Genomic DNA, 14,086 nt, shown 5'->3' on the forward strand with positions numbered 1-14,086 from the left:
CACAACTTCCTAACCTGTACATCTTTTGGAATGTCGGAGGAAACCGGAGCACCTGAAGGAAACCCACGCAGACATGGGGAGAACGTACAAACTCCTTACAGACACTGGCTGGAATTGAACCCGGGTTGCTGGCGCTGTAATAGCGATACGCTAACCGCTACACTACCGTGCCTGTCCAGACAGAGAACCAGAGTAAGGTGGGAGGGGGAGGGCGAGGAGCACAAGCTAGCAGGTGATAGCCGATTCCAGGTGTGAGGGGGAAGGTTCGGATGAAAGGCAGTGATGTAACAAGCTGAGAGGTGATAGGTAGAAGAGGCAAAGGGCTGAAGGAGGAGGAATCCAGTAGGAAAGAACAGTAGACCATGGAATAAAGGGAAAGATGTGGGGAATAGATGGGCAAGTCATGAGGGTGGGGCAGGGGAAATAGAAGGGGTGAGCCCTCTCCTCTTGACCCGTCCCACCCTTTGTTTTCCCTCATCCCTGTGGCCTCCCCACCCCTTCTTTTTAGATTTATTCCCTCCTGGTCAATCCAGCATTTTAAATTTGATGAGAATTTGAGAAAGAACACAAATAAAATCACTCTCCTCAGATCAGATCACTATTTCTGTTACTCAGTTCACAATTTTAAGCTTTGGCTAAGCAGTTGTTTTTCTTATGTTTACTTGCCAGTTCAGTAAATTAATTCTTAATAATGTTAGTAACCAATAGTCCAAATTACAGGTTCCAAGTACAAATTAAAATTACACCTAGACTATGCAGAATACAAGGTTTACTGACTCCACCTAGAATATGGAATCCAAAACTTGTTTAGTGATGACCTTTGTCGCATTGCAACACTGCAGTTATAGCAACTTTAAAACAGGAAGGACCAGTTTACCCAATGTATTTTATTTGGTTAGAACAAACCTTTGAACTCTGGGCACACCTTGCCACAGGAGAGAGAAAATACAGCAATAGATCTTAACCAGATTTATCAAAGACCTTGTCCCAGTCTAATCACGGTAATCAATAAATACACTATTGCCCCTTTCTAAGTTCAACTACATATCCCTTGAGAACTGCATATTACCAGAATTTTAAGGAGCTTGTCAGTCATATCCATAGCATAATAATTTGCTGCAGCAACACAACATCTGCAGCAATGAGAATTTTTAAACTTGTGTAGTTTTGATTATGTAATTGACAGCAGCAAGCAGAAATTAAATCAACAACAATCTATTGTATTAACCACCATACACAATGCAATGCTATGCAATCCAAAGGCAACTACAACATTGAAGTACTTTCTCCAATCTTTCAATCTGATCTTGCCTGAATTGTTCCCTCTGCACTAGTTACCTTCTGCCACATTCTTCACATATAAAGGAACCCAATTGATTTTTCATGTTGAGGCTTGCAGTAAGAGGTCATCAAGTACAAAGGTATCTTCTGTCCTTAGTTCTAACGATCAGTTAGAACTTCACCCCAGTTCTAACGATCAGCTTCTCTCTACACATATCTGATGATTTCATGACACGAGTAGGAAGGAGAAATCAGTTTTGTTAAGTTGGAAGAAAATGCTTACAGAGCTAATATTTGTATTCCAATGATGAAACAGTTTCACTGAAATAACATCCTACTACATGCAATGGAATGAAACAAATGTCCATTTGAAATGAAGATCTATGAGGTGCACACACACAATCCAGATAACTACTGGAATGTCAGCACATAGATGACAGGTGCTTGAACATGGTACCCTTTCCTAAGGAACAGGTTAATCAACCCTAGAGGACTGGATCTAGCGATTATTCTCCCAAAGTGCATTTACGAATAATAACATTTTTTGAGCAAAATCTACTGAACTTTTGATGTATTCAGAAAGACACCATTTTGGGTCCATGAAGGAGCTGGAATCACCAAGGAAAAATAATGAACTCAGTACAACAATACTCAAATCCCAATGTCTGGCTAGCATTTCACTCTGAGTTTAAAAATGTCAAAACATATCAAAACTAATTCTTATCTATTTACCAATATGCAAATTGCACACTCCAAATCACTTTTTGAAGGTCATCTCAAGTAAATGATGTTTCTCTTTCCTACATGCTCATTTCCACCTACTATGTCCATACCACTGCCAATGTAAACAAATGTAGCTGATTCTTAAAAATGCTGTACTTTCATAATTGAGCTCCTTAAAGTTGCACCATAATGGGAAAAAAGTCATTATTTTGTCTGGAAGAAAACATCCACACTTGATTTAGATATTAACACAGATCTGTTGAAATTTATCATTTTACGTTCCATAAACAAGAGGTGACAAGTTACAAATAAAGGAGAGGCTCTAGAATACAAAGAGCTCCAATTTTTCCCCCAAAATGGAAAAGGGTGAGAGATAGATTATTAATTTTAATGTCAGCGTCTGTGAACATTTTAGAAAATTCCATATAGTCTGCATAAAATTAAAAACTGGTTTGTACTGTCCAAACTAGACAATGCAGCAAACCTAAATACCAACACAGAAAAAAAAACTTGAAAGATGTCAGCAAATTCTAATAACATGATTTATTTCTAATAACAAAAGCTGTGCGCTACAATGGTCTACGTACAATGAAAATAATTTGGAAGCTAAAAGTACAATAGCTGTCCAACTTGCTGCATATTACAGAGAGTGATACTTTAAATAAGTTGATTTGAAGAATTACAAGGCCCTATTTAAATTCAAAAATTGGGATGACTGCAAGTACTGTTAATTTATAAATACCATGGTGTTTTGAAAAATTTCGAGGGAAACAGAGTTCGATTATCATTCTAAACGAGAGAGAAAAAAAAGTCTCAATTTAGAGAGACTTGCACGCCATCAAGACGTCCCACAATACTTAACTGCCCCAAATTGTTTTTGAGGCCTTACTTGGCAAGTGTACATAATGAACTGCCAGTTTGCACAACATAAATCTCACCTACAGAAAAAAAAGAGAGATGGCAAAGGAATACGCATCGACCAGGACTCCCTGAGATTCTCCTCGAAGTCTTTGCTTCAACTTAGTGCCTGAAGGACGTTTCCGTCCAGATGGCACTTTAGGCTGTAACTTCAGGTTGGAGAGATGCCACCTCCGACTGTGCCGCACTCCCTCGGCACTGTACAAGTGGCAGCCTAGGTGATGCGCTGGTTTGGGCATCGAAGCTTCAGGCTCTCCAGGGGCCCGGGTGGGAGACTTGATGCGAGACTTTGGACCAAAAATCACAAATGCAGCACAAACCGGGCGCAAACGGGGGTCCGGCGCGGCCAAAGTTGGATGGGGTACTGGAGAAGTGGGCGGGAGCGGTAGACGGCGCCCTATTTCGATGCTGATCGCGCCGGGGGGGGGGGGGGGGGGGGCTGGTGGCAGGGCAGCGGGTCTGCCTGAGGTGGTGCTGCCGCTGACGTGTGGCCCGGGTCCACCGCCTGTCAGTAACACCCGCGCCTTAGATCGCCTACTCACGCCTTGTCCACCAGTTCGCGCATCTTCCACATGTTCAGCATCCTGTCGCTCGGGCAGCGGCCTCGCTTTCCAGCCCCCCACGTTAGTAAACACTCGGGGGAACGCAGCCACCCGCCCCCCGCCAAACTCCAGCACTCGGACAAAGTCAGCCGACAATTGGCGGCCCAGGAGTTGCTCAACAAAAAGACAGGGCCCCGACCTGCCGGTTACCAGCCAACCCCGCACGTCAGCGCGTCACGCACAGCTCCAACCGCCGCCTGCGTCACCCCGCCACAAAGCCCGAGCGCCACGCAACAGGGACCTGTAATGCGCTGCATCCTGGGAGGTGTAGTTTACTGCCCCAGGAGGATTTGTATTAAACACTGGGGGTTAGCTGCCTTCTGAAACTACAAGTCCCAACAACCAGGCGATCCCTTCAACCATCTGCTCCCTGGACAGGTAGTAGGAAAACATGAAGCGTTGGTGTTGTTGGAAACTTTTATATTCGAAAATGGATGTTGTTAGCTTTTGTTTTGTCCGAAAAAGACATATAGTATTATTGGGTTTCATTCAAGATTGTAATATGAATGGGCTCCCAGTTAAATTCAATGGAGAACTTGCACATTGATAGTTCATTTCATAACCCCAGGACGTCCCAAAGTGATTCACAGCCAATTAAGTACTTGTGTCGTCACGGTTATGGTAAACGTGGCAGCCAAATAGCTCACGTCAGGCTTCAGAAATAGTATTGGGCAAATTATTTATTCTCCATTAATCGAAAATCAAATAACCACAGATGCTTGAAAATCTGAAATAAAGTCAGAAAACATTCAGCAGGTCAAACAGCATCTGTGGAGCGAAAAACAGAGTTAACGTTTTAATTGAAGATCTTTCCTCAGAACAGGGCAAGTGAGAAAGGTATTCTCCATTTTGAAATATAATATGGAAAATGTGAGGTCATCCGTTTAGATCAAACATAGAAAAGCATTTTTTTTGTTATTTTAAAAGCATTGATGTTCAGAGGGTTTTAGGTGACCTTGTACGTGAATCACTGAAAGTCAACGTGCAGGCATGCCACACAATTAGAAAGACAAATGGTATGTTCAGTCGAAGAGTTAAGGTGACTTTCAGCAATTATCTAAGGTCATGGTGGGACAACATTTGGAATGTTGTGGGTAGCTCTGGTAGAGGAAGGATATACTTGTGATTTCTGGAATGGGGTGCTTAAATATTTGAGGAGATAAACTGGGCCCATACTGTCTATAGAGTTTAGTAAAATAGGTGATCTTATTGAAACATTCAAAAATCTTATGCGATTTCACAGGATAGATGTTGGCATGATGGTTTCACCTGGCTGCGTTGATTAGAACCAGAGGTCAAAGTCTCAAGATGAAAGATAGGTCATTCAAGAGATGAGCAGAAAATTTTTCACCCAGAGACTAGTGAATCTATTCATGAGGGCTAGGAAGGCTCAGTCACTGATCATATTCAGGACAGAGAATGATAGATTTTTGGATATTAATAGAAGCGAGTGAAATGGGGCTAATGTAGAAAATTGGCAACGATGTAGAAGATCAGCCATGATCTTAATGAATGGTGGAGCAGGCATAAGGGACCTACGTATATTTTTGTTTTGAATGCAAGGAATAAATATTGTTAAATGGAACTCCTCTGTCCAGAATCCCCAGTCCTGATGCCAGGTCTCAACCCCAAATATCAACTGTCCCTTTGCCTCCAGAGATACTGCTTGACCCGCTGAGTTCCTCCAGCAGTTCATTTTATGCTCCCCTGCCCTTCTTTGACAGTCAAGCTTCCATATGTATGCTGGTTATGTTCTTGAAAAACAACATGCAAATATAAATCATATTTAAAAATGATATCGTAAGTCTATGAGGAATAAGGGTTTATGTTCTAGGCTGACAAGAAAAATTCCCCACTTTATCCAAAACTGGTATTTTTTCAAAAATTTTGTTGGAATTTAAACTTGGTATTAACCTGATGTTGAGGATGAACTTGATCTGATTGTAATGCTGATGTTGGAACTTTAGGGGTTTGTCTGAGATGATGGGTAGTGTAGAGTGGAGCTACTGTTGGTGGCTGAGGTAGTCGGCATCAAAATAAAAATGGATGATGATGTAGTTTCTTACTTTTTCTGCTTGAAGTGGTAAGCTTCCATGTGAGGAGCTGGTGTAACCTCAAATTCTCTCTTGAATTTCAAGCTATATTCTGTGAATGGTTCCTGCAAAAATAGAGGTTTATAAGTTCCTTCGCCAATCAAATAACTTTATCAAAGCTCTTCATTATCAGCTGTGGCATTGGTGCCACTTCACTGGCTTTCGTCCAGCTTTTGCTTAGTGGTGTGAGCTTCAAGTAGTTCCTCTGTATCCATTGTCTAGAGGTCAACAACTGAACAACCCAGCTTTGCTATCTTCAGCATTTATGTGTCACACTTGCAGGAAACCACGACAATCGTTTACTGCCTTTGTCACAATTTTTTACAATAGGTATTGATGATGAAAGGCTTTCTTACATCCAGAGACCCTTTTATATCTTTAATGCACTCTGTTGTGGTGTAATCCTTAAACCACTGGGTCATTCGCAGATGAAGAAACTTTACCCATAGTGAGCATAACCAACATTTCTACTTCCTCTACTGAAGGCAACACTTTCTTCTGCTTCATCATATTTGACTATCACTTTTTGAGCCACTTTCACTCAGTTTCTTTGAGTTCATTTTAAACACCCACTAGGGGTGATAAATAAAAAGTAAAGACAAGGAGACTTGAGATAATATTTGATCACACATTGAGAGCAGTGTGGGTGCAGAGTGGCAAGAAGTGACCAGCTGATTTTAGATGTGTCTACACATCTACCAGCAGTTTTACTACTGAGGCAGTCTTTGTGTGAATATGTCAGAATCAGAATCAGGTTTATTATCACTGACATATATCGTGAAATTTATTGATTTTCAGCTGCAGTACAGTGCACGGCATAAAAATGACTATAAGTTACGTAATAAATAAATAAATAGATAGATAGTTGGTGCAAAAGAGGAACAATGAGGTAATGTTCATGGGTTCATGGACTGTTCAGAAATCTGATGGCAGGGGGGAAGAAGCTATTTCAATCGTTGAGTGTGGGTCTTCAGGCTCCTGTACCTTCTCCTCGATGATAGTAATGAGAAGAGGGCATATCCCAGATGTTAAGGTCCTTGGTGATGGATGCCACCTTCTCTAGGCACCACCTCTTGAAGATGTCCTCATTGGTGGGGAGGGTTGTACCTATGATGGAGCTGGCTGAGTCTACAACCCCCTGCAGTCCCTTTTGATCCTGCACATTGGAGCCTTCTTACCAGGTGGTGATGCAACCAGACAGAATGCTCTCCACTGTACATCTGTAGAAATTTGCAAGAGTCTTTCGTGACATACCAAATCTCCTCAAACTCCTAACAAGCTGGCATGCCTTCTTCATGATTGCATCAATGTGTTGGGCCCAGGATAGATCCCCTGAGATGTTTTTACCCAGGAACTTGAAACTGCTCAGCCTTTCCACCACTGACCCCTTAATGAGGACTGGTGTGTGTTCTCCCGACTTCCCCTTCCTGAAGTCCACAATCAGTTCCTTGGTCTTGCTGACATTGAGTGCAAGGTGGTTGTTGTGACACCACTCAACCAGCCAATCTCTCTCACTCCTATATGCCTCCTCGATGCCATCTGAGATTCTGCCAACAACAATGTTGTTATCGGTGAATTTATAGATGGCATTTGAGCTGTGCTTAGCCACACAGTTATGAGTGTAGAGAGAGTAGAGCAGTGGTCCAACCACGCATCCTTGAGGTGCGTCAGCAGGTAAATGGTAAGAGAGAGAGCTCCTCGGTGGTTTTTGCGGATTCAGCATTTTTGCCAAATGTTAGAGCAGCCTATTGTCAGATTTGAAGTTACTAAACAGGTCTCCTGATATCAGCAGAATGTGACGAAAGTCACAAACTGGTGCAATGTGCTCCTAGTTCTACTGAGGTTATTCTATGGTGATCCATTGAGTTCCAGGTTACAACAGAAATGGACCCTGTGAACACAGTGAAGTCATTACATGTATGTCTGACACCAGGATAATGGTCAGACGCATGAATGTGGATTATGCACAGAAGCCCCCCGTCCATTTTTGTGATCAGTGAAATTTCACCTGAAAATGCTTGCAAGTGTAAACCAGGTGCACTTTTTGCATGATTATCACCTAAGAGAAAAGCACTGATTGATTCAGGATTAAAAATGCAGCCCAACTATGCACTTAAATCTTGCAATGAGGTTTGAACCTTAGACATTCTAACTCAAGAAGTATCATGTTAGAAATGCCTTTCCTATTACAAGCACAAAAACAGCTTGGTGTCTCATCCTTAAAACAGTTTTTAAAAGTCCCGTTAAAGTCCTAATCTTAAAATATGGGGATACCAGAATACTTTTGTGGAATTTCCCTGGGTAATGTCACACTGCACCAGTTTCAACGTACACTATTCTATGGCAAGGTTTCACTTCCCTGCACATAGCTTGACAGCTGTGACCTTGGGAGCCAGCTTTTAATGGTTCAGGTGCACAATACAACCAGCACTCTTTTTTAGCTGCAGGGGAGCCTTGCTGTTTGGTGGGTGAGGAGCAGGAGAGTATTGCCAGAGTGTCCTGGACAGGCTTCGGAAGAGCATTATTCAGAGGAAAGCCACAGAGACTGTCCAGTCATAAAGCCACACTGTCCTGGCAGAAGATAGCCGAAGACGTCCATGTAATATTACGCAAGTGCAATATGACTGCATTTTGGGAAGTTTGTCATGGTAATAAATCTCTGCTTTTGTGGGCTGTAGGTAAAGTAAATTGAATCTTCTCTCTTGAAGTATGGAGCCCGGGTGACCTCCATTATGCAACAGTGAGCAGCAAACAGTGAGATTCAGCACGATTAGTGACAGCAAACTGGAATTATCCTGAAGCTAGAAAACTAACAGTGACAGTGACCTTAACCTCCATGTTCACAACAGTCCAGACACAAGTATGAGATTGTATTTGAGGTCACAGGAAATTACAGATCTCGATGATACTTTTCCACAGACTGCTTCTCAGAGAAGTCTAGCTGTGAGCATGGTTGCCCATAAATTCTGAATAAAATATTCGTCTCAAACTATATCATGTTTAAACTTGGAAAAAATTAGGAGTGGTACTGTTGATCCTTCGCTTAAATTTGAAGATATTTGGAGTCCATTTATTCAATATTTTCACATGATGTAGATCCCCTTTCAATAACTTTCCAATTTGGAGGAACGGACTTGACAACATAATATTGCTCTGTTTCTACTGAGAAACTTTAGCCCAGTTTTTTTTTCCTTTTTTTTGTTGTTGGTTTTTTTTAAGTTTTTGTTTGGTCCCTGTGCACACCTCTCATACCTGGCCATGACTCATTGGACTTGTTGAATTACCTGAGCTAGTTCCACCCAGCTCTCCAGCACTATAAAGGATGCCACATGTGCGTGGCTCTTCCTCTTTCGATTGCTGCTGGGGTTGAAACCACGTTGAAGGACTGGTAAGAATGTGCACGTCCACAGGGGTTTAGTGGCATTTTTAAGTAGATTCCCAGTAGCATAGAGCCGTTTCTTGTCCAGAGGCGGGGGTTCAGGCACCGTATTGCGTTTTTCCCTGACCATTTGTAACTAGTTTACTGTGTGTTTGTGTCTGTGCACTTCACACCCGTTGCGACTCCCCCCCACGTCTCGCGATTACCCAAGTGAGTGTGCATCCGTTCCCGCGTTTGTCTTTGTAGATAAATTCTTTTTAAAATCCAAAGACTGTGTCTGGATTCCTCTGCCTTTGAGACTGGAAAGAACCTTTTCCCACAACAATTGGCGCTGCGAGCAGGGTCTTAAAGGTCTTGGCTGGACACAGACGTGGGTAGGATGTTCTGGAACAAGGGAAAGAAGGAAAGTGTAGGCACTGAAGGGAGGATTCCCGGTTGGACTGACGAGAGTGAGGGATTTGGGAGCTTGGCCAGTCTGCTGGCAGACCACGGTAAGCCAGTGGACTGGGCTGAGCAGTTAGATCCATGTGGTAAGAAACTGGTGCACCACATGGTGGCCCTCCTCCAAAAGTCGGGGTTCACCAGCGCCAAAGGGAGTCAAAGGGGTGCCTTCTGGCTCGTGGTGTCCCTTCTGAGGTGTCAGGTTGAGATTACTAGCCAGCTGCAGAACACATGTCTACAGAGGGAGAAAGAGATAGAGACACTCTGGCAGCGATGCTGCACGCTCCAGGAGGCAGTGCAGACTGCCCAGACCTGGGCCAACGACCTTGAGGCCAGGGGTACTGAGGTCGCCTGCCGGCTGATCCAGGTGCAGCAGGCGCAAACTGCCCGCAGGTCTGGCTGGCAACCAGACCCGTTTAAAATCCGACCTTTGGTCCAGCACAGCAACAAGCTGGACGCATGGCTGGGGGATGGAGACATTTGGATGGATGAGGATGAGGAGGGGGTACCTAAAGAACCTGAGCCCCATCACACTCGCCCCCCCACCCTATGCACCCAAGCCCCTGCAGGTTTGATCCATCATCACGCGGTCCCAGGTCCGCCACAGGAGGGAAGGGAGTCAGGATGGGACCCCTGCAGGGGAAAGTGCCCGCGGTCCCTCTGAGACCATGGAGACCCTGGACTTCTCTGTCAAGGAGCTTACCCAGCTGGCGGATCAGTACCGCCAGCGGTCAGGCAAACAACTGGCCGCGTGGCTGCTCTGGTTATGGGATGAGGGGGCCCCCAACATGAGCGTCTCTCACCAGGAGGCGAGCTCCCTGAGGAGCTTATTGGATCAGCAGAGTATTAATAATGGTCTGCGGGCACCACCAGGAGGGATCGGGGACACCGCTACGCTGTGGGATCAGGTAGTGGCCGCCGTGAGGGTCCGGTACCCCACCCTCCTGGAGTGGGACCTATATGGGCGACCACAATGGAGCACTGTCAGTGAGGGCACCAGGGTCATCTGGGTGTGGGCGCTAGTGACTGGCATTTACTCAGGGACAGGCGACCTCGAGCTGCAAGAAAACACCACTGCGACCAGTGCGCTAGCAGGGTACCTGGTTGCCACCGTGCACTCCGACCTGACGCCAGTGGTCCTGCCCCTCATGGGACCAGCCAGTGGGAAGACCGTTCGGGAAGCCATCACTCTCCTGGAGGGGTTAGAATATATGCAGTGGGGGGTGCCCACGCAGGTCCGTAGAGCACAGAGGAGGGCTGGGGACACCACTTCTCGTCTTAGGTGCAAACAGCTGTACCTGGACCTGTTGTGCGCAGGGGTGGACTGCGATAGCATAGACAGGGTCCCGACCTCTGCTCTACATGCACGATGGAAGGAGCTCTGTGGGGGAAAGCCCGGCCGGGGGATGACCCGCGACCACCCTGGGGCTAAGTCCAACCGCCAGACCACCTGGGCTGCCCCTGCTGACACCAATACTGCCTCCGCACCTCTCCCACCTGAAACAGCCTTCCCTGCCCTCCGGGCTCAGCTCTGAGACCTGCTGCAACAGGAAATGTCCTACTTCCTCCAGCAGGAACCCTCACCCACGGGGTGGCAGCCCTCCACCCTGCTCCCATAGGATGAAGGCCAGGGTCCCCAGCGCGTCTGGTCCATCACCCTTCCACGCCCGGGGGACCTGAGGCCACACATACCTGTAGTGGTACACTGGGGAAAGGGAAATGTGCAGAGATGGATGGCACTCGTCGACACGGATGCCCAGCACACCATCGTCCTGGGGAATCCCACTGCTTGGAAAGGGGCCCAAATGCAGATAGAGGGGTTGGGGGGGTTCCCTTCTGCCCGTAAAGGAAGTCAGGGTCCGCGTGACCATCAGGAATCAACCTCCCCGAACTGTGACTGGTAAGAGTGTGCGCATCCACAGGGGTTTAGTGGCGTTTTTAAGTAGATTCCCAGTAACATAGAGCCATTGCTTGTCCAGAGGCAGGGGGTTCAGGCACTGTATTGCGTTTTTCCCTGACCATTTGTAACTAGTTTGTGTGTGTGTGTGTGTGTGTGTGTGTGTGTGTGTGTGTGTGTACTTCACCCCCATTGCGACTCGCCACCCCACGTTTCGTGATTACCCGAGTGCGTGTGTGTGAGTGTGCATCCATTCCCGTTCATTCTATTCCCGCGTTTCTCTTTGTAAATAAATTCTTTTTAAAATCCAAAGACTGTGTCTGGATTCCTCTGCCTTTGAGACCCAAAAGAACCTTTTCCCACAACAATCAGTCTAAGTAATCATTTCTTAAGTGTGAGCTTATGGCAAGTGACATAAATTTTGGGCTGTAACCACTGACATTGATCCCATACTCTTGTTCCAATTAGGTATGTACTTTTCAAAATGATTTGCATTGCTTGGCGCTAGAATTGTTCTGATATTAATTTCTGATTGGGAAACGGCATTGTATGGCTAAAACCTGGAGGTCCACTCAGCAGGTCAGATTCCACAATCTTACTTGAATTGAGCTAATTACTTTTTACTTCCAACATTCAGATCTCCAGGGTCTGCCACAGGTGTAGTGCACCTCAGAAGTTTCAGCATTATTTAAAAGGTAACTGCACAGGTAGAATTTGAAAGTGGGCAGGAACGATGAAAGGATAGCAGCCAAATTCTATGATGCATTGCTGGAATTGCTTCTTGCACAGTCAGGGACAGGAAAAACAACTTTTTTCACAACAATGAGAGGAAGAAACTTGCAGCTGTCACCAGTAAAGAGTTGGAGGGAGTTAACAGGGTGAGTAGCAGGTGGATTATGTAGTATAGAAAGCAGTTTAATACTCTAAATATATAAAAAATAAATGACTATGAAGTCGTCTTCTTCCTCTTAGCAAAATTAGAGTGGGAGTGGGATGGTAAACTAAAATAGAGACACAAGAGACTGCAGATGCTGGAATCTAGAGCAACTAGAGGAACTGCTGGAAGAACTAAGTGGGTCAAGCAGCATCGGTGAGGGGAAAGGAATGTCCTGATGCAAGGTTTCAACCCAAAGCCTTGACAATTCCTTTCACCTCAAATATGTAGCTCAACTCACAGAGTTCCTCCAGCAGATTGTTTGTTGCGGTAAATGAATAAGGTAGGCAACCAGAAGCTCAGAGTCACTCCTTCGGAGTAAATGTGGGTGCTCCATAAATAATTCCATTGATGCTGCCTCTCCTGCTTGAGTGTCTCCAGTGTTTTCTGTTCTTCTTTGACAACCTCAGTTAACCTATGCTGGAAAGAAGGTTGGTGGTGAAGCTGCTGAAGATGGTTGATCTTACAAGACTGCCCTGAGGAGCTCCTCCAGCAGTGTTCTGGGGTTGAGATGAAAGGCCTCCAGCAATCATAATTATCTTCCTCAATGCTAGATATTCCTTCAGGCAATGGAGAGCTGTCTTGATTGCCACTGACCCGGGCTTCTTGATGCCATACATGACCAAATACAAGTTTGATGCTCAGAGCAGTCACTCTCCTCACATGTGGAATTCAGCTCTTTTATCCATGTTTTGATGAAGTTGATAATAAGTTCTGAATTCAAGTGATCCTGGCAAAATCCATATTGGTTGGGAGTGAGTGAGTAAGTGGCACTTGGTTACACTTTTGACAATGTCTTCCAATTATTTAGTTGGTGATTTCAAGCAAGTTTTATTTATTCATTTTTTTTAGGATATTGGTGTTTCTGGCAATGCCAGCAATTATTGTCCATCCCCAATTGCCCTTGAGAAGGTGGTAGTAAGCCACCTCTTGAACCATTACAGTTCTTCTCCCATAGTGTTGTCCAGTAAAGAGTTCCAGAATTTAGACAAAGCGATGATGAAGAATATATGGAATGGAAGCACAAGTTGGCCATATGGCTCCTTGAGTTTGTCCTGCTATTCAACAAGACCGTGGCTGATATTCTACCTCAACACTATTTTCCTGCCCTACACTATATGTATCACTTGATTTCTCTGTTATCCAGATATCTATTGGATATTGGAGTTTTGAATGGAATCAATAACTGAGCTTTCATAACTCCTGGATGGAGAATTCCAAAGATTCACCCCCTCTGAGTGAAGAAATTCCTCTTTACTTCAGCCCAAAATGATCTCAGAATCAGAATCAGGTTTATTATCACTGTTTTGTATGATGTGAAATTTGTTGTTTTGCAGCAGCAGTATAGTGCAAAGACATAAAAAAATATAAATTCCAAAATAAATAAATAGGGCAGAAGATAAGTAGTGTTCATGGACTGTTCAGAAATCTGATGATGGAGGGGAAGAAGCTGCTCCTGAATCATTGAGTGTGGGCCTTCAGGCTCCTGCACCTCCTCCCTGATGGTAGTAACGAGAAGAGGTCATGCCCTGGATGGCGATGATCCTTAATGATGGATGACGCCCTCTTGAGGCACCGCCTTTTGAAGATGTCCTCAATGGCAGGGAGGATTGTGTCCATTATGGAGCTGGCTGAGTCTACAACCCTCTGCAGCCTCCTACGACCCTTGCATTGGAGCCAACCTACCAGGCTGTGATGCAACCAGTCAGAATGCTCTCCATCATACATCTATAGAAATTTGCAAGAGTCTTTGGTGACATCCCAAATCTCCTCAAACTCCTAATGAAGTAGAGCTGCTGGCGTGCCTTCTTCATAATT

The 14,086-nt window shown here is 44.8% G+C and overlaps 1 protein-coding gene across 1 annotated transcript in view; it reads right to left on the reverse strand.

Annotated features, from left to right (window-relative positions):
- The window catches only part of clint1a (clathrin interactor 1a), a 146,513-nt gene extending 142,725 nt beyond the window's left edge, over positions 1 to 3,788 (reverse strand). The window contains exon 1 of the mRNA XM_052014074.1: positions 3,465 to 3,788. Coding sequence (XP_051870034.1) covers positions 3,465 to 3,505 — 41 coding nt within the window. The 5' untranslated portion in view covers positions 3,506 to 3,788. The remainder of the gene's footprint in view (positions 1 to 3,464) is intronic.
- Between the last annotated feature and the right edge of the window lie 10,298 nt (positions 3,789 to 14,086).

This window comes from Pristis pectinata, chromosome 4, assembly GCF_009764475.1.
Source record: "Pristis pectinata isolate sPriPec2 chromosome 4, sPriPec2.1.pri, whole genome shotgun sequence".
NCBI lineage: Eukaryota > Metazoa > Chordata > Chondrichthyes > Rhinopristiformes > Pristidae > Pristis > Pristis pectinata.